The following is a 25,271-nucleotide window of genomic DNA, read 5'->3' on the forward strand; positions in this document are numbered from 1 at the left end:
GCCGGAGCCGCCGGGAGCCACGCCCTCGCCCACGCCCGCGCTTCTTGACTCATCACGGTGGCGGCGGGGCGTGCTGTTTCCTCGCGCGTGTCTTTCCCCGGCGGCTCACCACCTTCAGCCCGCCCCGAGGAACACCACACCCCGCGGGGTGAGTCACTCCCGCGCCTTGCATTACCATCACCGGGGGGCTGAAGGTGCTGCTTTTCTTACGTAAATTGCTCTATTACTCCATTACTACATTATTACTCTCTCTCTCTCTCTCTCTCTCTCTCTCTCTCTCTCTCTCTCTCTCTCTCTCTCTCTCTGAAGAAAACTGGAAGACGAGGAGACATTCGAAGATAAAAATAGCGTAAAGAGAGTAAGTAAAGGAAGAAGAGGAAAATAGGAAACAAAAGAGAGAAAATGAGGAGGATTGCAAGACGGGAAGACAGGAAAAAACGAAAAAAATAATGGTGTGAAAGGGATCAGAGTGTTCCATGGGATGCACACCTTACCTGGGCTGATGATGGCTCCCTTGCACATCTCCACTTCATGTTAATTATTCTAGAAAGTAAGTAAGTTAAGTATGTAAGATAAGAATGTAAGTCCGTTCTGCCCAAGTCTTGTAGTGAGCTTGACTGCCTTGATGATGTTCCTTGAAAGTTGTGTTTCCTCAGATTTTGATGACAGAGCCTACAGGTGGTGTTGTGTAGTGTTTCTCTTCTTTTGTGTTGTTATGGATGAGTCTTATTCACCCCTGATAAGACTCACCCATAATTTTGACGGTGTTGTGGTCTATAGGTTGTGTGTGTTTTTCCTCTCTCCTTGTTGCCTGTTGTTATGGATGAGTCTTATTCACCCCAGATAAGACTCACCCATAATTTTGACGGTGTTGTGGTCTATAGGTGGTGTGTGTTTTTCCTCTCTCCTTGCTGCCTGTTGTTATGGATGAGTCTTATTCACCCCAGATAAGACTCGTCCATGATTTTGATTGCGTGAGTCTTCCCTTACGGACGATACAACTTTCATGACAACCTTTTTTTCTTTTTCGGCTGGTACGGCTTTATCAACAGCCTTCCCTTCTTTTTAATTGTTAATCTTGACAGTCTTTTCAAATCTTTATTTTCGTTCAAGTCAGAGCGAAGTTCAAGTCCTTTTTTGTTCCTAAAACTTGATTTCTTTGTCGATAAAACTAAACCAACTAAAAATCATATTTTCCTTTCTTTGTTTCCAAAATGTCGATTCTTTTGTCGATATGTCATGATGTTGTTTAGGAGTATAGATTCCAGAAAATGAAACTAAAACTCATGATGTTGTTTAGGAGTATAGACTCCAGAAAACAAAACTAAAACTCATGATGTTGTTTAGGAGTATAGATTCCAGAAAATAAAACTAATCCGTTATCATCATTACTATTATTTTTTGTATGATGTCCCCGTTCCTCCCTTCTCCTTTGTGTGCGTGCTTTGGCAACAATAAACCATCAATCAATCAATCAATCATCTTCTTCCTCTTCGATCAACTAAGCCCCCGCAGCCGGTGTCCTCTTTTCAGCTACTTTTTTTCCTTGAGTGCCTTCTGTTCGATCTCGTAGGGCGAGTATTTGTTGAAGAGCGGGGTCGCCATGAAAGAGGGGCTCGCCATGTACTTCTTTATGGAGGGCAGGGCTTCCACTCGGGCCAGGAATCGCTGCAGGTTTGAGGCACCGTCCAGACAGGTGGGCGCCACGATGCGATGCACTTCCAAGAACTCGTAGAGCATAAAGTCGACGAAGGTCAGCTGGAGAAGAAGTGTGGGAGCAAAAGTAAGAAGTAAAGATAAATAAAGTGCAATAAAATGAATAAACTATGGGCGTATGCAACAGTGGAAAAATATGAAGAGGTAGATAGATAGATAGATAGATAGAGAGATAGATTGATAGGTTGATAGAAAGATAGAGAGGTAGAGAAAGAGATAGATAGATAGAGAGGTGGAGAGATAAATATATAGAGTGAAAGAGTGATTAACCTTACCCTTTCCCCAGCAAACCAGGTTCTGTCCCCCAGGAAGTCAGACAGCTGCTTCATCTTGACGGGCAACCCCTTCACGAGCTGTGGTTTGCGATCCTGTGGAGTATAACAGAGCCTAAAGACCAGCAGAATGTTACTCGGAGCCGTATATGTTTCCTTTCAGTCCCTTGCTATGGCTTTATTTTTCTGTGTAAATCAGGATAAAAGACTCTGAATAACCCAGAATTGTATGCATCTTTTTTTTCTTTTTCATCGTGTACTAAGCTAATAGTCCACATGTGTTGTATTTATCTTTTTTTGCAGCAATATAAGTAGGTTAAGGGCAATAAATAAAGGCCTTACGTATTCAAAAATGAAGACAGTAAAAAGTTCCTTCGCCAAATCCATTGCTTGATTGGCCAGGATGTCCACTCGTAGCTTCTCCTCCTCCGTCTTCCCCTCCAGATCGTACTTCCGTGCCAGGTACCTCAGGATGGCGATCGACTGGGTTATCTTCACGTCCCCGTCTATGTAGTAAGGCAGCTGCAGGTCCAGGAGATAGAACGAGGCGATTATAGCATCACTTTCAAGATCATGTGTTAAAATAAAAAAGATGGACAACAAAAATAAGAATAGGAACCTTCGCTAGATTAAGAATACACTGAATACTGAATACACTCGCGTCTCCGTCTATGTATTAAGGCAGCTGCAAGTTCATGAGATGCAACCAGCCAAAAAGAGTATCACTAACAAGAACATAATGTAAAAGATGGACAACTAAAATAAGAATAGGAACCTTTGTCAGAGTAAGAAGGCTCTAACATCATACAAGGAGAGGTGCAGGACATTATGGGAAAGGCCATTATCGTGTATATAATAGAATAATAATGGATGGGTAGTGGATTTCTTTCATCAAGGATAATACTTTATACTCACATTAGGGAAATCGAAGCCCATCTTGAATTTAACGGAGAGCCAGCAGGACTTGTCATACTCTGGAGGGTCCCCAACTTCGTACCGCTTGTCCTCAAACTCGACTTCTTTGTACGCCAGCAGGAGACGTATGGGTTGTCCCAGCTGGAAGAAGTAGTAGAATAATGCATGATGATAATGATGTTGATGAAGAAAGTGGAGTCAGTAGGGGGTAGCGTGCTTGACTCAACTGGGCGGGAACTAAGAAAAAGCCTAATGCTGGCCCCACCCCTCAACGGCGTCCCTTTACTCAAGCTCATTTCTCCGTCAGTACAGCTTAACACGCCTCGAAACCCCCTCCCCCAGAAGCCCTGATGACCCATGAAGCCGGAGGATGATATTTAAATAGTTGTAGGCGTGCTGAGATGAATAAAAGCTATACTTACGCCGCGGATACCCCAGTAGCCAAACACAGGCGCTATCTTCGCTTGCTGATATTTGAATGTGAAATGCAATGTCAAGTGGCTGATATTCTTAAGCACCTCGGCCCCCAAGTACACATATTAGACACGTTGTTTTGGTGAGTTTGGGGCTTTTCCAGGGTTAGTTTTATGACCCTGGCGATAGTTTAACCTTTCTTCCGCACTATGAACCTAAAGGACACTCATCAGAACCTGACTGATCCCCTTTTTGGACTTTGGAAATAGTTGACGTGGGAGGCGGAAGCGTCTGAGTATACCAGCATTAAGGCGCCAAAACACACATAGTTGAAACGTTTTGCTTGGGAGTTCGGGGCATTTACAGAGGTATTTTGATGAGCCTGATGATGGCGCCACAAAATAAGTAAGTTTATGTCCTTAATACTATCTAATCATTGTATATATTGAATAATTGGGGAGAGTCTGGTGGAAATCTTGCTGAAAAACCTTCTGCTGATCGATCTACTGGTGATAACTATGGCAGGAGAATTCCCGAGACTTCGTAAGTTGATATATAGAAAATTAACATAAACAATTGGAGGACGGATGACTGTGCTACAAATTCTACTACTGTTATTTCTGCTACTACTACTACTACTACTACTACTACTACTACTACTACTACTACTACTACAACTACTACTACTACTACATATAGGACAAACAGATAGATGAATTAATAACTAGATTTGCCTACTTACACAACGGGTTTTCCAGTAGCCGAGGACTGGCGGCATGGCTTGATGAATCGCTCTGTAACAATACCAAGATTAAATATGCCCACTACAACCGCGTACAACACCAGCAGGAGAGGAGAGAAGACTTCTAAAGAGGCAACAAGCACTAGCAGCAGGGAAGTGGGAGGGCGAGAACCTTGGCCTTGAGTGATATACGTAGAGCAGTTGCCATCTTTACGTGTTTGATGATTATCTGATAGTCTATACAGCTTCCTTATCTATTTTCAAAGGCCTAAAAGGAGATTAATCTTGTTCTTATGAGTGTTTTTTTAGGTTCATAGTACAGAGGAAAGTTTAACCTGCCATCAGGGTCATCAAAATACCTCAGAAAATGCCCAGAACTCACAAGATAATCGTTTGAAATATGTGTGCTTGGGCGCCTAAATGTTGCTATGCTCAGACGCTTCCGCCTCTCACGTTAACTATTTCCAAAGTCCAAAAAGGAGATCAGTCGGGTTCTAATGAGTGTTTTTTAGGTTCATAGTAAAGAAGAAGGGTTAAAGTACCTTCAGGATCATTAAACTACCCCTGGAATTGTCCCAAACCTCCCAAAACACCGTGTTTGATATGTGCACTTGGGCGCCGAAATGCTTTAGAATATCAGCCAAGTATTTGACATTGCATTTCACATTCAAGTATTAGCAAGCAAAGATGACGCCCGTGCTTGGTTATTCGGATATCCGCGGTGTAAGTCTAGCTTTTATAAATCTTTTAGCACCACTAAAACTCTCTCTACACCATCCTCCGGCTTCATGTGTCGTCAGTGCTTCTGGGGGAGGGGGTTCTGAGGCGTGGTGAGCCATACTGACGGAGAAATGAGCTTGTGTAAAGGGACGCCGGTGAGGTGTTGAGGCCAGCATCACCACTGTTCTTATGTACTAGAGACAAAAGAAGATAAAATATGATCATCTAGATAACAAAAGGGCTCGTCACTATTGATTGGTATTATTCTGTTTATATGACAACATATGAGCAGTTGATCATGTAGGAACGAAGTATGGCGTAAAAAGTCTATGTAATACTGATCACGGCCTTAACCATTTAAACTTAAGGACTTGACTAAACCTGACACGCTGACCTGGTAGCCTATATTGATTCTTTATTCCCAGCACCACTTCGACTCAGTAAGAACCCCCACAGGTGTTAATGATCACGCTGAGCTTATATGGGCGCTGTATAGTATTAAAAATGCAGCTAATACTCCACACTGCTTGGTGAAATGCCCTCTCAGTATGATAACGCCAGCAGAACAAAATTAATATGTATGTAATTATGAACTTTATCAATGAGCTTACAAAATTATAAATCTCTATGTAAAAAGTAATGCCAAAAATCTATGTAAATATGAGTCGAATTTTTTTTTACCCCCCTCCCCCCCCCCCCCACACACACACAGAGTTATGAGCTATGTAATACGACAACTAGGGTGTGAAAGAATCAATATTAGTCCTCAGTTAGCAATGAAAGCAGCGTTACCAGATTGTCGTACTAGGCATACTTTTTTCGTCTGCTTGAGGCGCAAAACTGTCGAGCCTACACTGATAACGATATACATTTACAATTAGAGTTCAGATGGTTGATTATCGATGTTTTTCTGCAATTGTTATGGAGTCAGAAACAGGAAAATACGATGTTCCGAATACGAAAATCTGGTAACGCTGAATGCGAGTCATGATTGTGGCGTTGTCATCATTGTGTACGAAAGTCTAATCTAGAGTGTGTTGATAACAGATTAAATTTACCATAATCAAGGAGCGTCAGCAGAATACTAAGTCACTCTTACTATCTTACTATTGGGAGGAAAGGGGGAGGGTTCTGCCTGGGGGTTGGGATGGCATGTTCCTCCCTTCTCCCTTGTTGTTTACCTGCATTAATAAACTATCAATCAATAATATATCGCCATGTATGTACCTCGCGCTTCTCCTCCATGACTTCGCTCTCCTTCCTTAGTTACTTCAGCATCCCTTACTAAAACTACGAACTTATTAATTTTATCACTCACATTTCTTACTTTACCTTTCATTACTTCGTTCTCCTTCCACAATCCTTTCAACAGTCTTTCCCGATGCTTTTTCAACATATCGACTCTTTATAAAACATAATACAGTGCCGTTTTTAAATTCGTGATACAGTTTAAGAGTATAAAATCCAGAGAGTAAAATTACTCAGTTTTTATCATTACTTTTATTTTGTTATTTATATGATGTCCCCGCCTTGAGATCCCAGTGACGGAAAGATTCTTCAAAACCAACTCATTATCATCTTCCTCCTCCTTGATCAGCTAAACCTTCGCTACTTTTTTCCTTTGAGTGCCCGCTGTTCGATCTCGTAGAGCGAGTATTTGTTGAAGAGCGGTGCCGGCAAGAAAGAGGGGCTCGCCATGTATTCCTTCACGGGCGGCAGGGCTTCCAGACGGGCCAGGAAGCGCTGCAGGTTTACGACACCGTCCAGGCAGGTTGGCGCCACGATGCGATGCTCATCCAAGAACTCGTAGATCAGAAAGTCGACGAAGGTCAGCTGGAGAATGAAAAAAAGATGTAGGAGTAGAAGTAAGAAGAAAAAAAAGGAGGGTATGTATGTAACTAAGAAAAGAAAACACATCATGCAGAAGGAATACGTAGTCAGATAGATAGATAGATAGATAGATAGAGTGAGTGAGTGAGTGAGTGAGTGAGTGAGAAAGATAAGTTAACCTTACCGTCTCCCCAGCAAACCAGGTTCTGTCCCCCAGGAAGTCAGACAGCTGTTTCATCTTGGCGGGCAACTCCTTCAGGAACTGTGGCTTGCGATCCTGTGGAGTATAACAGCGCTTAAAGACCAACAGAATGTTACTCGGAACCGTATATGTTTTCTTGTATTCCCTTATTATCTATTGTTTTGTGTAAATCATGATAAGTCTTTGGATACCCCAGAATTGTATGCATATATATTTTTTTCTATCATCGTGTGCTAAGCTAAGAATCCGTATGTGTAGTATCTTTGTTCACAGCAATTGAAGCAGGTCAAGGGCAACAAAAAAGGTCCTTACGTATTGATAATAGCAGACAGTAAAAAGCTGATCCGCCAAATCCATTGCTTGATTTGCCAGGACGTCCACTCGAATCTTCTCCTCCTCCGTCTTCCCCTCCAGCCCGTACTTCCGTCCCAGGTACCTCAGGATGGCGAGCGTCTGAGTTATCTTCACGTTCCCGTCTATGTAGTAAGGCAGCTGCAGGTCCAGGAGATGCAATCAACCAAATAGAGTATCATTTTCAAGATTATGTGGGCAAATAAAATATGAATAGAAACCTTTGCTAGATTAAGAATACACTGAGTTATCTCCACGTCTCCGTCTATGTAGTGAGGCAGCTGCAAGTCCATGGTATGCAACCAGCTAAATATAGTATAATTTTCAAGAACATATGTAGAAGTAATAAAAGATAGGTAAATAAGATAAGAGTAGGAACCCATTTTGCTGGATTAGGAATTCATTGACATCATTCAGGGAGAGGTGAAGGACATTGGGAAAGGCCTTTATTGTGGATATATAGACACATAATGGATGAGTAGTGGGTTCGTTTCCTCAAGGACACTTAATATACTCACATTAGGGAAGTCGAAGCCCATCTTGAACTTGACGGAGAACCAACAGGTCTTGTCATACTCTGGAGGGTCCCCAACTTCGTACCGCTTGTCCTCATACTCGACTCTTTTGTACGCCAGCAGAAGACGTATGGGTTGTCCCAGCTGGAAGAAGTAGTAGAATAATGCATGATGATAATGATGTTGATGAAGAAAGTGGAGTCAGTAGGGGGTAGCGTGCTTGACTCAACTGGGCGGGAACTAAGAAAAAGCCTAATGCTGGCCCCACCCCTCAACGGCGTCCCTTTACACAAGCTCATTTCTCCGTCAGTATAGCTTAACACGCCTCGAAACCCCCTCCCCCAGAAGCCCTGATGACCCATGAAGCCGGAGGATGATATTTAAATAGTTGTAGGCGTGCTGAGATGAATAAAAGCTATACTTACGCCACGGATACCCCAGTAGCCAAACACGGGCGCCATCTTCGCTTGGTGATATTTGAATGTGAAATGCAATGTCAAGTGGCTGATATTCTTAAGCACCTCGGCCCCCAAGTACACATATTAGACACGTTTTTTTGGTGTGTTTGGGGCTTTTCCAGGGTTAGTTTTATGACTCTGGCGATAGTTTAACCTTTCTTCTGCACTATGAACCTAAAGGACACTCATCAGAACCTGACTGATCCCCTTTTTGGACTTTGGAAATAGTTGACGTGGGAGGCGGAAGCGTCTGAGTATACCAGCATTAAGGCGCCAAAACACACATAGCTGAAACGTTTTGCTTGGGAGTTCGGGGCATTTTCAGAGGTATTTTGATGAGCCTGATGGTGGCGCCACAAAATAAGTAAGTTTATGTCCTTAATACCATCTAATCTTTATATATATTGAATAATTGGGGAGAGTCTGGTGGAAATCTTGCTGAAAAACCTTCTGCTGATCAATCTACTGGCGATAACTATGGCAGGAGAATTCCCGAGACTTCGTAAGTTGATATGTAGAAAATTAACATAAACAATTGGAGGACGGATGACGGTGCAACAAACTCTACTACTGTTACTTCTGCTACTACTACTACTACTACTACTACTACTACTACTACTACTACTACTACATATAGGACAAACAGATACAGATGAATTAATAACTAGGTTTGCCTACTTACACAACGGGTTTTCCAGTAGCCGAGGACTGGCGGCATGGCTTGATGAATCGCTCTGTAACAATACCAAGATTAAATATGCCCACTACAACCGCGTCCAACACCAGCAGGAGAGGAGAGAAGACTTCTAAAGAGGCAACAAGCACTAGCAGCAGGGAAGTGGGAGGGCGAGAACCTTGGCCTTGAGTGATATACGTAGAGCAGTTGCCATCTTTACGTGTTTGATGATTATCTGATGGTCTATATAGCTTCCTTATCTATTTTCAAAGGCCTAAAAGGAGATTAATCTTGTTCTTATGAGTGTTTTTTTTAGGTTCATAGTACAGAGGAAAGTTTAAACTGCCATCAGGGTCATCAAAATACCGCAGAAAATGCCCAGAACTCACAAGATAATCGTTTGAAATATGTATGCTTGGGCGCCTAAATGTTGCTATGCTCAGACGCTTCCGCCTCTCACGTTAACTATTTCCAAAGTCCAAAAAGGAGATCAGTCGGGTTCTAATGAGTGTTTTTTAGGTTCATAGTAAAGAAGAAGGGTTAAAGTACCTCCAGGATCATTAAACTACCCCTGGAATTGTCCCAAACCTCCCAAAACACCGTGTTTGATATGTGCACTTGGGCGCCGAAATGCTTTAGAATATCAGCCAAGTATTTGACATTGCATTTCACATTCAAGTATTGGCAAGCAAAGATGACGCCCGTGCTTGGTTATTCGGATATCCGCGGTGTAAGTCTAGCTTTTATTAATCTTTTAGCACCACTAAAACTCTCTCTACACCATCCTCCAGCTTCATGTGTCGTCAGTGCTTCTGGCGGAGGGGGTTCTGAGGCGTGGTGAGCCATACTGACGGAGAAATGAGCTTGTGTAAAGGGACGCCGGTGAGGTGTTGAGGCCAGCATCACCACTGTTCTTATGTACTAGAGACAAAAGAAGATAAAATATGATCATCTAGATAACAAAAGGGCTCGTCACTATTGATTGGTATTATTCTGTTTATATGACAACATATGAGCAGTTGATCATGTAGGAACGAAGTATGGCGTAAAAAGTCTATGTAATACTGATCACGGCCTTAACCATTTAAACTTAAGGACTTGACTAAACCTGACACGCTGACCTGGTAGCCTTTATTGATTCTTTATTCCCAGCACCACTTCGACTCAGTAAGAACCCCCACAGGTGTTAATGATCACGCTGAGCTCATATGGGCGCTGTATAGTATCAAAAATGAAGCTAGGACTCCACACTGCTTGGTGAAATGCCCTCTCAGTATGATAACGCCAGCAGAACAAAATTAATATGTATGTAATTATGAACTTTATCAATGAGCTTACAAAATTATAAATCTCTATGTAAAAAGTAATGCCAAAAATCTATGTAAATATGAGTCGAAATTTTTTTTACCCCCCCCCTCCCCCACACACACACAGAGTTATGAGCTATGTAATACGACAACTAGGGTGTGAAAGAATCAATATTAGTTCTCAGTTAGCAATGAGAGCAGCGTTACCAGATTGTCGTACTAGGCATACTTTTTTCGTCTGCTTGAGGCGCAAAACTGTCGAGCCTACACTGATAACGATATACATTTACAATTAGAGTTCAGATGGTTAATTATCGATGTTTTTTCTGCAATTGTTATGGGGTCAGAAACAGGAAAATACGATGTTCCGAGTACGATAATCTGGTGACGCTGAATGCGAGTCATGATTGTGGCGTTGTCATCATTGTGTACGAAAGTCTAATCTAGAGTGTGGTGATAACAGATTAAATTTACCATAATCAAGGAGCGTCAGCAGAATACTAAGTCACTCTTACTATCTTACTATTGGGAGGAAAGGGGAAGGGTCCTGCCTGGGGGATGGGATGGCATGTTCCTCCCTTCTCCCTTGTTGTTTACCTGCATTAATAAACTATCAATCAATAATATATCGCCATGTATGTACCTCGCGCTTCTCCTCCATGACTTCGCTCTCCTTCCTCAGTCACTTCAGCATCCCTTACTAAAACTACGAACTTATTAATTTTATCACTCACATTTCTTACTTTACCTTTCATTACTTCGTTCTCCTTCCCCAATCCTTTCAACAGTCTTTCCCGATGCTTTTTCAACATATCGTCTCTTTATAAAACATAATACAGTGCCGTTTTTAAATTCGTGATACAGTTAAGAGTATAAAATCCAGAGAGTAAAATTACTCCGTTTTTATCATTACTTTTATTTTATTATTTCTATGATGTCCCCGCCTTGAGATCCCACGGACGGAAACATTCTTCAAAACCAACTCATTATCATCTTCCTCCTCCTTGATCAGCTAAACCTTCGCTACTTTTTTCCTTTGAGTGCCCGCTGTTCGATCTCGTAGAGCGAGTATTTGTTGAAGAGCGGTGCCGGCAAGAAAGAGGGGCTCGCCATGTACTCCTTCACGGGCGGCAGGGCTTCCAGACGGGCCAGGAAGCGCTGCAGGTTTACGACACCGTCCAGGCAGGTTGGCGCCACGATGCGATGCTCATCCAAGAACTCGTAGATCAGAAAGTCGACGAAGGTCAGCTGGAGAATGAAAAAAAGATGTAGGAGTAGAAGAAGAAAAAAAAGGAGGGTATGTATGTAACTAAGAAAAGAAAACACATCATGCAGAAGGAATACGTAGTCAGATAGATAGATAGATAGATAGATAGATAGAGAGTGAGTGAGTGAGTGAGTGAGAAAGATATAACCTTACCGTCTCCCCAGCAAACCAGGTTCTGTCCCCCAGGAAGTCAGACAGCTGTTTCATCTTGGCGGGCAACTCCTTCAGGAACTGTGGCTTGCGATCCTGTGGAGTATAACAGCGCTTAAAGACCAACAGAATGTTACTCGGAACCGTATATGTTTTCTTGTATTCCCTTATTATCTATTGTTTTGTGTAAATCATGATAAGTCTTTGGATACCCCAGAATTGTATGCATATATATTTTTTTCTATCATCGTGTGCTAAGCTAAGAATCCGTATGTGTAGTATCTTTGTTCACAGCAATTGAAGCAGGTCAAGGGCAACAAAAAAGGTCCTTACGTATTGATAATAGCAGACAGTAAAAAGCTGATCCGCCAAATCCATTGCTTGATTTGCCAGGACGTCCACTCGTATCTTCTCCTCCTCCGTCTTCCCCTCCAGCCCGTACTTCCGTCCCAGGTACCTCAGGATGGCGAGCGTCTGAGTTATCTTCACGTTCCCGTCTATGTAGTAAGGCAGCTGCAGGTCCAGGAGATGCAATCAACCAAATAGAATATCATTTTCAAGATTATGTGTAAAACTGATAGAAGATGGGCAAATAAAATATGAATGGAAACCTTTGCTAGATTAAGAATACACTGAATTATTATCTCCACGTCTCCGTCTATGTAGTGAGGCAGCTGCAAGTCCATGGTATGCAATCAGCTAAATATAGTATAATTTTCATGAACATATGTAGAAGTAATAAAAGATAGGTAAATAAGATAAGAGTAGGAACCCATTTTGCTGGATTAGGAATTCATTGACATCATTCAGGGAGAGGTGAAGGACATTGGGAAAGGCCTTTATCGTGGATATATAGACACATAATGGATGAGTAGTGGGTTCGTTTCATCAAGGACAATTAATATACTCACATTAGGGAAGTCGAAGCCCATCTTGAACTTGACGGAGAACCAACAGGTCTTGTCATACTCTGGAGGGTCCCCAACTTCGTACCGCTTGTCCTCATACTCGACTCTTTTGTACGCCAGCAGAAGACGTATGGGTTGTCCCAGCTGGAAGAAGTAGTAAAATGATGCATGATGTTGATGATGATGGATATTATAGCACTACTACTACTACTACTACTATTACTACTACTACTACTACTTCTACTACTATTACTACTACTACTACTACTACTACTACTACTACTACTACTACTACTGCACATAGTAATGTAAAAATGGCTGGCTGTGACCGTAGAGTTTATCGCGTCACTACCTAGGAATTGTTCCGCCCGTAACACAATTTTTTTCTTGTATATAGTGAGAAGTTGGCGGTAATCTGTCCGTAATATTGCTGAAAATCCCTCTGCTCCCCAGTCTGCTGGTGATAAATATGGCAGGAGATTTCCTGAGACTTTGTATGGTTTTATATATATATATATATATATATATATATATATATATATATATATATATATATATATATATATATATATATATATATATATATATATATATATATATATATATATATATATATATATATATATATATATATATATATATATATATATATATATATATATATATATATATATATATATATATATATATATATATATATATATATATATATATATATATATATATATATATATATATATATATATATATATATATATATATATATATTTTTTTTTTATGTCAGTCTTTTGTGCTGGACTTTGTCGAAGGCTTTGGCAAAATCTAAAACAATAGTGTCTACTTGTTTAATGTCACGTCGGTCAAGTAGCCTCGTAATGTCGTGATATGTAGTAATGAGTTGTAATTCACATGAGCGTTTAGGTTGAAAGCCGTGTTGTGAGTCAGTAAGGATGTTGTTTGCGTCAAGGTGATTCATTATGTGTTTGTGTATTATGTGTTCGAAAATTTTACATGGAATCAATGTTAGTGAGATGGGGCGATAATTGGCTGGGTCAGTCCGGTCACCTGTCTTGAATAAAGGATTAATGTTTGCCAAAAGCCAGTCAGAGGGTAATGAGGTGGATGATAATGATTGGGTGAATATGGCCTGAAGGATGGGGGCAAAGGTTTTAAGGATGAAGGCGGGAATGTTGTCGGGGCCAGTGGATTTAGTTGTGTCAAGTCGTTCCAGTAATTAAAGTAATATAAAGTTGATCTTCATGCAATCACGAACTAGCAATGCGCAGATGCCACAACTATGTTCGCGACTGGACAGACGGAATAAAACGGACTATACTACTACTACTACTACTACTACTACTACTACTACTACTACTAAATATAGGACAGATAATTAGACAGATGAATTAATAACTATACAGCTTTGCATACTTACACAACGGATTTTCCAGTAGCCGAGGATAGGTGACATGGCTTGATGAATCGCACGTACTGTAACAATACCAAAATCAGATATTCTCACCACAGCCACGGGCAACACCGGCAGGAAAGAAGATTATTTAGAGAGGCAACAAACACTAGCGTCTGGCAGCAGGGAAGTGGGAGCCTTGGCCTTGAACAATATCAGTAGAGCAGTTGCCATTTTCATGTATTTGATTATTCGATGGTCTATACAGCTTCATTATCTGTTTCCAAAGTTTAAAAAGGAGATTACTCGGGTCCTAATGAGTGTTTTTATAAGATCATAGTACATAAGAAAGTTTAAACTACCATCAGGGTCATCAAAATATCCCTGAAAATGACCAGAACTCCCAATAAATACGTTTGAAATATGTGTGCTCGGATGCCTAAAGGTTGCTATGCTCAGACGCTTCCGCCACTCACGTTAACTATTTTCAAATGCCAAAAAGGAGATCAATCGGATTCTAATGAGTAATTTTTTTAGGCTCATAGTACAGAAGAAGGATTAAACTACCGCCAGGGTCACTAATACTACCGTCAGGAAAGCGCCAAACTCCCCACAAAACTGTGTCTAATATGTGCACTTGGGCGCTTATAGGCTATAGGTGCTTAAGAATATCAGATCAGCAGATGTACGTGGTCCCGCGATATTCTTTGCAGCGGCTCTGTTCATTCAATGTTCTCATGCTTCAACTCTTATTTTCTTCAGTTTTCACTTGACATTTATATTTTTTCACTGATTTTGCACTTGTGTTTTAGTCTTCTGAACTCTATATGTCTTTCCTTCCAGAGTTTTTTCAAGTAACTTTTCCTTTCTTCTATTTCCTCACTTTCTTTATTGCTATTTTATCAGCCACAAGTTGAATGCATCACATTCAAATACGAGTAATCGAAGATGGCGCCCGTGCTTGGTTACTGGGATGTCCGTGGCGTGAGTATAGCTTTTATTAATCTTCCAGCACCACTAAAACTCTTTCTACACCATCCTCCGGCTTCATGGGTCCTCAGTGCTTCTGGGGGAGGGGGTTTTGAGGCGTGGTAAGCCATACTGACGGAGAAATGATCTTGTGTAAAGGGACGCCGGTGAGGGGTTGGGGCCAGCATCACCGCTATTCTTATGCACTAGACAATAAAAAAGGCCGAATAAAAGAGACAAGAAAAAGGCCAAACAATATACTCATGCCGTTTTCGGGATTGGTTACGTGGCCACACACCCTGAATGCGGGTCTTGGGCACACGGCGAGCCAGTATACGTCTTGAGGGGACACTTGCCCCCCCAGCACCCCCCTAAATGACGCCCCTGATGAGTCTGGCAGGGCAGGGAAGTGGGTGGGACAGTGTTGGCCCTGAGTAATATACTTAGAGCAGTTGCCATCCTCATGTATTTGATTATCCGATGGTCTATGCAGCTTCCTTATATCTATTTCCACAGGCCAGAAAGGAAATTAATCGGATATAATGAATGTTTTTTTGAGGTTCATTGTAGAGAAGGATTAAACAGGACTATTAAACTACCCTTGGAAATACTTAAAACTCATAAGAAAGCCGTTTGAAAGAGGTGTGCTTGCACTGCTTGGGCGCCTAAATGTTGATATGCTCAGACGCTGCCGCCCCTCGCATTAATTATTTCCATAGGTCGAAAAGGAGATTTACCGGGTTGGAATTAATGTTTATTTATATTCATTGTACAAAAGAAGGGTTAAATTACCATCAGAATTATTAAAGTACCCCTGGAAATGCCCCAAACTCCCCCCAATAATGTGTCAAATATGTGTACTTGGGCGTCGACGTGTTCAAGGCTATCAGCCACTTGACAATGCATTAGGCAGGTACCGTTAATATGAGTACCGGTAATACCGGTACCGAAAACTCAGGTACAGGTATTGGCAACAGATTCGTATATATTGAGCAACCTTTAGCTTTACGGTTACTATATAGCTCTATTTTTGTGTTTTCATAGACATTTATTTGTAGTTTGTTCCTGCGTAAAATCAATTATAAGCTTGGCGGAAGTGCTATAGTAAGTTTGGCGGGGCTCGTTAATTGCTTTATACTAGGTTCTCGGGAATATTCGTCTATTTTGAATGTCGTTTACTTTTACGGTTATGAGCTATATTATTGTGTTTTCATAGTCATTTATTTGTAGTTCATTCCTACCTAAGATCATTAATAAGCGGGCGGAGATACAAAACTTGGCGGGGAGGCGAGAGTTGGCGCCATTCCCGCTTCCCGGGCCGAGCTCCATCAAAAGCAGAAGTCCCGATACGCTCCTCACAATGACGCCAAATACTCATCATTACAACTTTAAGAAGAGTTTGTTTATCTGTGTCTATCCTGAAGCCTCGACCATGAATAAAAGTTGATTTTTAAGATGATTTACTTCCTCAAATGTTGCATAGACAATGGGAAAAGGTCTTCATGGATTCACATGCAGGTGGTGGCATCTTTGAGTTAGTTCAGCATTGACAGTACTGAAGCTTCTACCATGAGCAAGGGCTAAAATTTATAAGATTAATTTACTTCCTCATACGCTGCATAGACGATGGGAAGTGTTTTTTTGTCCTCAAGTTTGGCCATCTTTTACAGTTAATTAGTTCTTCAATGATAAACTAGTGAAGGTTTGGCTATCTTTTACAGTTAATTAGTTCTTCAATGATAAACTAGTGAAGGTTTGGCTATCTTTTACAGTTAATTAGTTCTTCAATGATAAACTAGTGAAGGTTTGGCTATCTTTTACAGTTAATTAGTTCTTCAATGATAAACTAGTGAAGGATTGGCTATCTTTTACAGTTATAATTAGTTCTTCAATGATAAACTAGTGAAGGTTTGGCTATCTTTTACAGTTAATGAGTTCTTCAGTGATAAACTAGTGAAGGTTTGGCTATCTTTTACAGTTAATTAGTTCTTCAATGATAAACTAGTGAAGGTTTGGCTATCTTTTACAGTTAATTAGTTCTTCAATGATAAACTAGTGAAGGATTGGCTATCTTTTACAGTTAATTAGTTCTTCAATGATAAACTAGTGAAGGATTGGCTATCTTTTACAGTTAATTAGTTCTTCAATGATAAACTAGTGAAGGTTTGGCTATCTTTTTTTTAAGAGCTTATGCAGTTTTCGTTTATTTAGCAATGACAAACTAGTGAAGCTTCTAGAATGAGCAAGGCTTGATTTATAAGATTGATATTCTTCCTCAAACGCTGCATAGACAATGGAAAAGGTCTTGTAATCTCAGTTCTGTCCATCTATTAGTGTGCTTAGCAATGATTTTATTTATATATATTGAGTCTTCTACCATGAGCAAGGGTTGATTTGTAAGATTAATTTACTTCCTCAAATGGTGCATATATACAATGGCCATATATCGATCTTTTACACTTAGTTTAGCAAGGACAATACTTATAAGCTTCTACCATGGGCAAGGGTTTATATAGTTACTCAGATGCTGCATAGACAAAGGAGAAGGTCTTGTAATCTCAGTTTTGTCCATCGTTTTCTCAGTCGAGGGGGAGGAAATGAGGGATTGACCGAGTGAGCGAGGTCAGTATTGGTACCGGCACCTATCAGTCTGGTACCGGTACCGTGCCGTTTAGTCGGTACCGTTACTGCGTTGCATTGCACATTCAAACACCAGCAAGAGAAGATGGCGCCCGTGCTTGGTTACTGGGATATCCGCGGCGTGAGTATAGCCTTTGTTCATCTCAGCACTCCTAAAACTATTTATATATCATCCTCTGGCTTCATGGGTCTTCAGTGCTTCTGGGGGAGGGAGTTTTACGGCGTGATAAGGTGTACTGACGGAGATATGAGCTTGTGTGAAGGGACGCCGGTCAGGGGTTGGAGAAGGAAAAAGACCCAATAATATCCTGTAGACAACAAAAGGGTTCTTCACTAGTAATTCAAACGGTAAGAATCGGTTTTATTTCATTTATAAGACAACAGAAGAGCATTGGTCATGTCAGAGACGAGGTGACAGGGTGTTAATAAGTCAATCTAATCTACCCTAATCTTAACCACTTAAACTTGAGGGCTTCACTAAACATGACGTGCAGACCTTATACCTTATTTTTTTAATTCCCAGCATCACCAGGTCCCCAGACTCACAGATCAACGTAAAATACCTCCATCCAGTACCTCTCTCTCTCTCTCTCTCTCTCTCTCTCTCTCTCTCTCTCTCTCTCTCTCTCTCTCTCTCTCTCTCTCTCTCTCTCTCTGGTATATATGACCCCCCACATGTGTTAGTAACCACGGTGAGCTCTTATTGATACCTGGAAGTATTAAAAATGATGGTAAGACTGTCCACTGCTCGGTTTATTGCCCTTTCCATTTGATAAAGCCAGCAGAACACTTTTTTTTTTATAACTCCAGAATCTCACCCATATTGATACCTTGTAGTATTGGAAAATGAAGCTAAAACCACCCAGTGTTTGGTATATTGCCCCTTCCATATGATAATGTCAGCAGAACACTTATTAATTTTTTTTGGTATAACTTGTCAACTCTAGAAACTCACCCATATTGACATCCTGAAGGTTTCGTTCTCTCACCTGTCTCACCTGGTTCTCTCAAAAACTGTATATGCGATGCATTTCATGTTTACCGCCGCATTCCCCGCAGTCTCAAAGGCTCCCTTGCCAATTTTGGTTGCGAGGGGTGAGTATGGGCAAACACTAAAATAGGAGCATAAGAACATAAGAACGAGTCTGCAAGAGGCTGGTAGGCCTGTACAAGGCAGCTCCTGGGTCTTTATCTAATATCGCCTAATATACATGAATTTATCTCATCTATTTTCAATGTGACAAATTGTATTACCACTCACCACATGACTGCCTATTCCACTCATCCACCATCTGTTAGTAAACCAATTTTTGCCATCTTGTTATTAATCTGAATTTATCCATTTTCCTACCGGTCCTACCTCCCCTCCCCCAAAAAAGAATATCCCCTTATTAAAGCCCTTCATCCATTTATAAACCTCGATCATGTCTCCATGCACCCTTCGCCTTTCTAGAGAATGCAAGTTTAACTGTGAGTCTTTCCTCGTATGGCAAGTTTCTCAACCCCTGAATCATCTTAGTCATCCTCCTCTGCACCGATTCTAACATTTTGATATTCATTCTATAGTAAGGCACCAAGCAACTTGCAAAATTAAACTGAGACCTTGCCATTAATTCACATAGAGGGAAGATTGTTTCTGGGTTTGATAATTGAAATGTTCTTTGGATAATTCCCATTATTTGACTGGCCTTGAAAACCCATAGCATTCTTAATCCAGTAGCAGCGACGGTCCAAATTTGTGGCTTTACCATGTAGCAGCGACGGGCCAAATTTGTTCCATGATATAAACCCCCCAAAATAGATGATACATAATCTGATCACAAAAGCTTTGATGTATATGAAATGGTTTGTGTGAGGGATGATTTTTTCTCATTTTTCTCGCTTAGAGGGACCATTAAGAAACATGATCCCTGCTGCTACCGGGTTAAAATTTCAACTTGTCATCAATGATAATAGTCATATTTTCCATGCTTGACACTTACTTCAGTGGAGTCTGATAGATATCAGTTATGTGTAAATCCATTTTTCTTCCTATGTGTATATCCCTATTTGTATTTTCATGGAAAAGGAAACCATTTATCACTCCATTCCTCCATCATGTCTAAATCCTCATGTTATTACTTTCATCAAATACTTATCCTCTACTTCAGCTTGCCCAGCCAATCCGCCTCCTCCTGGAGTACACTGGGACGGAGTATGAAGAGAAGTTGTACAAGTGTGGGGAGGCACCTGATTATGACAAGTCATGCTGGTTCAGCGTCAAGGAAACATTGGGCGTGGACTTCCCTAATGTGAGTGGTGTGTGTGTGTGTGTGTGATAACGAGTCGAGATTATGAAGTACCATGGAGATAATTCTCAGTTTGTTAAAATCAGTCAGTCAAGCAGCAACACAAGCATGCTTTAGGATGCAGGGGGTCTTTGTTATCACCACCTGAATATCAGGACAGAGTGTCTTTGTTATCACCACCTGAATATCAGGACTACAGTATTTGCTCTTCCAATGCTGTGGCATGGTTTTGATATAAATCAGACAACCCTGATATAATCCTTTATTTTTATTTTACTCTTGTTAAATCTATAATGCTAAACACAATCATTTATATCAGAATTAATCAGATGTTCTTTCTATCCATTCTGAGAACTATTCACCCAGCAGAATCTCCGACTTACACTCATGTTGCTTTCTGTGCAGCTTCCATACTACTTTGATGGGGACACCAAGGTGACGCAGAGCAATGCCATCCTGCGCTACATTGCCCGCAAGCATGACCTCTGTGGCAAGACCGAGGAGGAAAAGGTCCGCGTTGACATGCTGGAGAACCAGGCCATGGACCTCCGCAACGGCTTCACCCGTCTTTGTTACAGGGACTTTGTATGTATATTCTATTGTTCTGTTTTACTTTTGTTTTTAGTTTGATTTATACATGAAGCTCTCAGTAACTTAGTCAGATAAACTCATGAGATCTTTCCACCTTTTCTAAGAGCTGTGTGAGCCAACTTCATTCTTTTTGGTGTCTTAATGTTAGGAAATAGTCATAATTGATGATCAATCTGATTTTTTCTCTTTCTTTATGTAAAAAAGAGAGTATGTGGCTCATTTATTAGTTTTTACTCTCACTTCACAGGACACAGGCAAGGATGCTTACCTCGAGGCCATGCCAAAGACCATCAAGCAGTACTCAGACTTCCTTGGGACGCGGCCGTGGTTTGCTGGAGACAATGTAAGTGTGTTTTGGAGCTTTTCTGCACCACACAATTTTGTTGAGAAGTTTGTGGCACTGCTACTTATCCATTAAATTACCAGCACTTAAAATACCTTCCTCAGCCATGGTGTCTCACCTTTATTAAATTTTCATGTGAGTTATTGTTCTGCTTCTGTGTTAGCGTGCCTAGCTATGAGTCTGCAGGCTCAGGTTAACCCTTTTCATCCGTGACGCAGACTTTGGCGTCACAGTATGGAAAGGGTCAAGAGGAAATGGAAGAGGATTAATCCTCTTCTAAACCTCTCAATCTTCCTCTGAATTCCTCTTAATCCTCTGCCATTAACTCTTAAGAGGTTTAGAAGAGAATTAAGAGGAAATAAAAGAGGTTTAGAAGAGGACTAACCCTTTCCATACGGTGACGGTGTCGGATGCCCGTTGGACGCCAACGTCGGCATCACCGGAGTGAAGGGGTTAAAATCCCAGCCCAGGCAGTCAGTGTGCAGCTCACTCAGCTGTTCATCCTCCCTTTTGGGCTGGTCTATAAATGGGTGCTTTGGGAAACCTGGGGAAGGTAAACTGTGTAACCCAAATGTCACACTGGCCATTTGTCCGCATTTGGCAAAACAAGCTATTTTGCTGCCAACCTGGCAGCCTCAGTATCTTGCTGTCTGTTTATAAATGTGATGTGAAGTGGGTGAAATCAGACCACCAGTGATCCATTTGATTAATTATACTTGTATTGACTGCCTTTTGGCAAAAATATAGTCATACCTTGGTTTACGAGTTTAATTCGTTCCAGAATTTTGCTCACACACCAAAACACTCATAAATAGAAAAATTCTCTTAAAATTAATGAAAATCCCATTAATGTATCCCATATAAAAAAAATCATTTTACATGTTATTTTATCCAGAATTAAAGTAATTTTACTAACTAATTGCAATAATGAATAATATAAAGCACAAATCGATGTGTTACGGTTGTTACAGAGACCCCCTCAACCGCTAATTACGCTTGAGGTGTAGGCTTTGCACCGGGGTTTAGGAGCTGCAGTTTTCCTATTCTCGAGCCACCGGAACTACGTTCGACTACCACCGTGAAGCTAACCCAACGTATCATCTGAGATGGAGGGTGAATGGGAGTCGGTCACGTCCAGGAGGGCATACAAGCTGTCGAGGCTCGCACCCTGTTCCTGTTGCGAGCATAATATCCGCCGTTACTGTTTTCTTATTTGCACCATCATCCCTTTTAACCATCTCTCCCAGGGACATTGTTAAAGCACAAACAATGCACACTGTAGTCCTAAAAAGACTAAGATCACACACAAAAGCACAAATCCAATCAGAAACGAGTACACGGATATCTCCACAAGTTTACAACGCGAACTGAGACTTGGTTTGACAACCTGCCACGCCATTTGTCAGCAATTGGCTGTCAAGAATGGTTAAGCAGATAAAATTCAGTATTTTAAAACTGTAGTGAGCGCATTTTTCGGTGAACCAAAAATCCAATCCACAAAATTATGTTTCTCCCCTCTTCCTCCTGCCTTCACCAGCAGCTATCAGTCATGGCAGGCTAGAGAAATCTTAAGGTTGTTACCCGTTCCTTAAAATACGGGTTCGTTCTATATTGGAGAATGGGATGTTGCATTCCTTATTTTTTTTAGCTCGAGGTGGCAACCCTAATTGAGACGATTCCCATTGTTCTCCTCTTTGAGCACTCTCGTCTTGTGGCGAATAAAGGGAACCCTCGCTCATGTCTTTGACTTGTACAAAAAAACACGCCAGTCCTCATCGAAAGACCAACTTGGTTGGCTGGGCTGACGTCAGCTGATAGTCGATCTATCGGCATCCTCACTTCCTATTCATGAGCCGTCACCCGGCAAGGGTTTGTGATCCCTCCCCGGAGGGAGTATGCGTTTGACCCCGATGGTCTCCATATAGCCCGTGTCCCAACCCTTGAGATCAAGACAAACAAACAGGATGCTTGTATACCAGCTCGTAAACCAAGGCATGTTTTGTGATTTTTCCTTGCTCGTAAATCAAAGCACTCGTTAACTAAGGCACTTGTAAACCAAGGTTTGACTGTATTTAGAATAAATGTAGATGTTTGGTAACCCAGAAACAATCCTTCGCATGAGACTAAGCTGTGTTTACAAAGGCCAAGCCTCACCTACAAAGATGGGATGTGATTACAGAAGCATAGACTAACTTTATTTATACAGTGTTTGTGATATGAATGTAGACTATTAATGGCTGATGATGGTGATGAGCATCAATTTTTTTGTTCTCTTTGTGCAGATCTCATCTTTTAGATACAAAATGCTCCATATTAGAATACATTTTTATATACAAGTGAGTTCCATTGGTGTGTCTGTTCTCTACAGATTTCATTTGTGGACTTTGTTGTCTATGAGCTGTTGGACGAACACCTCCAGCTGGACAAGGACCTCCTCAAGGATGCCAAGAACCTGCAGGAGTTCCAGAAGCACTTTGAGGAGCTGGAGCCCATCAAGAAGTACATGGCCTCCCCCAGGTTCTTGAAGAGTCCCATCAACAACAGGATGGCCAAGTTTGGCAACAAGTAGATGGAAATTCAGAGGACAACACAAAAAAATACTAATATATTTAGTTATCTTTCACCTTGTGTGTGGGAATAGCACATTTCCTCAAGTATTTAGTTCTTGCTTCTCAGCTTTGGCAGTCTTGTTTGTCTTCTGAAATGCCCTGCAGGTAATGGAGTAACTAGTACAGCCTTGGGTCAGTGTAGTTCTAGTGTTCATTCCATTAGTATACTCATTGTAAGTTAAATCTACGTCTTGGATGGTTACCTCTGCTGTTACCAAGTAACTCTCAGTACTGCTGCGACTTATTTTCTTGTTGCAGCAGCCACACAAGTACAAGATTTATTGAATTTAGTTGTGATATCATTGTGCAGCTGTTAACGGACCCCACTAGCGAGACTTGAATTTTGGGTCTTTACCGTAAGGTTACATCTCAGTTTTATGTTTTATGGAATTTGTTGGTGTTAACCCAGCCTATAGAAGGTTATGAACAAAATATCAAGGCAGCTAAAGGAATAATAGTATAATAAACTAAATCCAGCTTTAAACATAGCTATGTGAGATTTCCCTTAGATTTTATTGTTGACCAATATGGTCATATATCCAGATTAAATGTAAGAGGCAGCTTTTTATAAGATGATGCATATTTAATAATCTTGGCTGCTTATCTTTTGTAAGGGGTAGTCAGAATGTGATCTCATGCATCGTGAGTATGGATGAAAAAGCTGAAACTTTAAAATGTTTGAACTGTTTACAAGATGAGCAGAATGGTGAAACTTATCTTACTCAGAGTTTTGTACACTTCACTGCCAGCCCCAGTAAGTAACACTGCTCAGCCTTGTCATGTGAATGTCATTTTCTTGGTGAATGATATTTTTCAAGATTTGTACTGAAACTATTTAATTTCTGCTGCAGTTTATATTCACTGCAGGATGAATAAATTTGTGTAATGTTTTCACTATTTGAAGATCATTTTTCCTTACACCATCAGTGGTATCTGAAATTTACATAGTTGATGCGTTAGTTTATTAGTCATAACCATGGTTATTCAATATTTATATGGATGGTGTTATTAGAGAAATGAAGGGCAAAGTTGGAGTAAGAATTCGATGAGGGAAGGAAGTGGGTACTGAATTCGATACTGTTTGCTGATGACACAGTGCTCATTGCAGAAAATGAAAGTGACCTACAAAGTTTGGTCAGTGTTTTTGATAGTGTCTGTTACAGGAGAAAGCTGAAAGTAAATGTCAACAAAAGTAAAGTGATGGTTTGTGAGCTAAGTAGAAGTGAGGTAGCTTTTGTATGCCCATATAGAGTGGGAATTGAATGTGAAAAAGAATGCAAAATAATTGTGAATTGTGAAGAAACGGAGGTCAATGAGTTTAAGTACCTTGGATTAGTTATATGTAAGCATGGTGGTATGGAGGGAGAGATAAGAGAAAGGGCATTGCAAGGAAGAAAGGTGGTAGGGTCTTTGGGACGAATCATGAATGGCAGAAGTGTGAGCATGGAGGTAAAGAGGGATTTGAGAAATTCAATAATAGTACCAACCCTCACATATGCAAGTGAAACGTGAGGCTGGAATGAAAGTCAGAGGTTTAGAGTGCAGGCAGTGGAAATGAGTGTTTGAGGAGCACTTGTGGTGTGAGTAGAATGGATGGAATGAGTAATGAAAGTGTGTACAAGTATTTTGCAATGTGTCACAGGGGTGAAGGGAAGAAGTGTGGAGTGGTGGAAGAAGTGAAGCGATAGACGTTAAAGTGGTTTGGCCACATGGAGTGAATGGAGGAGAGTAAGATGACCAGAAGGGTGTATGTGAGTGAGATAGAGGGAGGGAATGCTAGAGGATGACCTCCAGTGAAATGGAGGGATAGGGTGCAAGAGTACGCTAGGGAGAGGGGGGAAAGATCTTTGAGAAACTTTAAGCAGGCAAGGATGGAGTGTGGATAAAGTTGAAAGCTCTTCTGCCGTGGCCATCCCCTGGTGGGAGCTCCTGGGAGCAGGCGTCGATGAAATGATGATAATGTATTAGTTGTGATTTATG

General features: G+C 41.0%; 2 protein-coding genes across 12 annotated transcripts; one reads left to right on the plus strand and one right to left on the minus strand.

Annotated features, from left to right (window-relative positions):
- Positions 1-1,379: 1,379 nt before the first annotated feature.
- On the minus strand, positions 1,380-17,407 carry LOC126983944 (glutathione S-transferase Mu 2-like). Of its 10 annotated transcripts, none has more exons than XM_050837185.1 (6): positions 17,341-17,407; positions 13,879-13,934; positions 12,447-12,587; positions 11,869-12,048; positions 11,539-11,631; positions 11,006-11,366 (listed from the first exon to the last, which is right to left on the minus strand). In XM_050837185.1, exons 1-6 carry the CDS (start codon positions 17,390-17,392, stop codon positions 11,142-11,144), a joined length of 747 nt encoding a protein of 248 aa, XP_050693142.1. In that variant the 5' UTR covers positions 17,393-17,407; the 3' UTR covers positions 11,006-11,141. The 10 variants fall into 10 exon arrangements, with proteins under 10 accessions (XP_050693150.1, XP_050693152.1, XP_050693147.1 ...); XM_050837191.1 differs by lacking the exon at positions 17,341-17,407 and adding an exon at positions 15,119-15,222; XM_050837192.1 differs by lacking the exon at positions 17,341-17,407 and adding an exon at positions 15,088-15,106.
- LOC126983945 (glutathione S-transferase Mu 4-like) lies at positions 14,683-24,185 on the plus strand. Of its 2 annotated transcripts, none has more exons than XM_050837197.1 (5): positions 14,683-14,835; positions 19,611-19,751; positions 20,154-20,333; positions 20,587-20,682; positions 23,051-24,185. In XM_050837197.1, exons 1-5 carry the CDS (start codon positions 14,800-14,802, stop codon positions 23,249-23,251), a joined length of 654 nt encoding a protein of 217 aa, XP_050693154.1. In that variant the 5' UTR covers positions 14,683-14,799; the 3' UTR covers positions 23,252-24,185. The 2 variants fall into 2 exon arrangements, with proteins under 2 accessions (XP_050693154.1, XP_050693153.1); XM_050837196.1 differs by lacking the exon at positions 14,683-14,835 and adding an exon at positions 17,421-17,581.
- The last annotated feature ends 1,086 nt before the right edge of the window (positions 24,186-25,271 follow it).

This window comes from Eriocheir sinensis, chromosome 55 (genome assembly GCF_024679095.1).
Source record: "Eriocheir sinensis breed Jianghai 21 chromosome 55, ASM2467909v1, whole genome shotgun sequence".
Lineage (NCBI taxonomy): Eukaryota > Metazoa > Arthropoda > Malacostraca > Decapoda > Varunidae > Eriocheir > Eriocheir sinensis.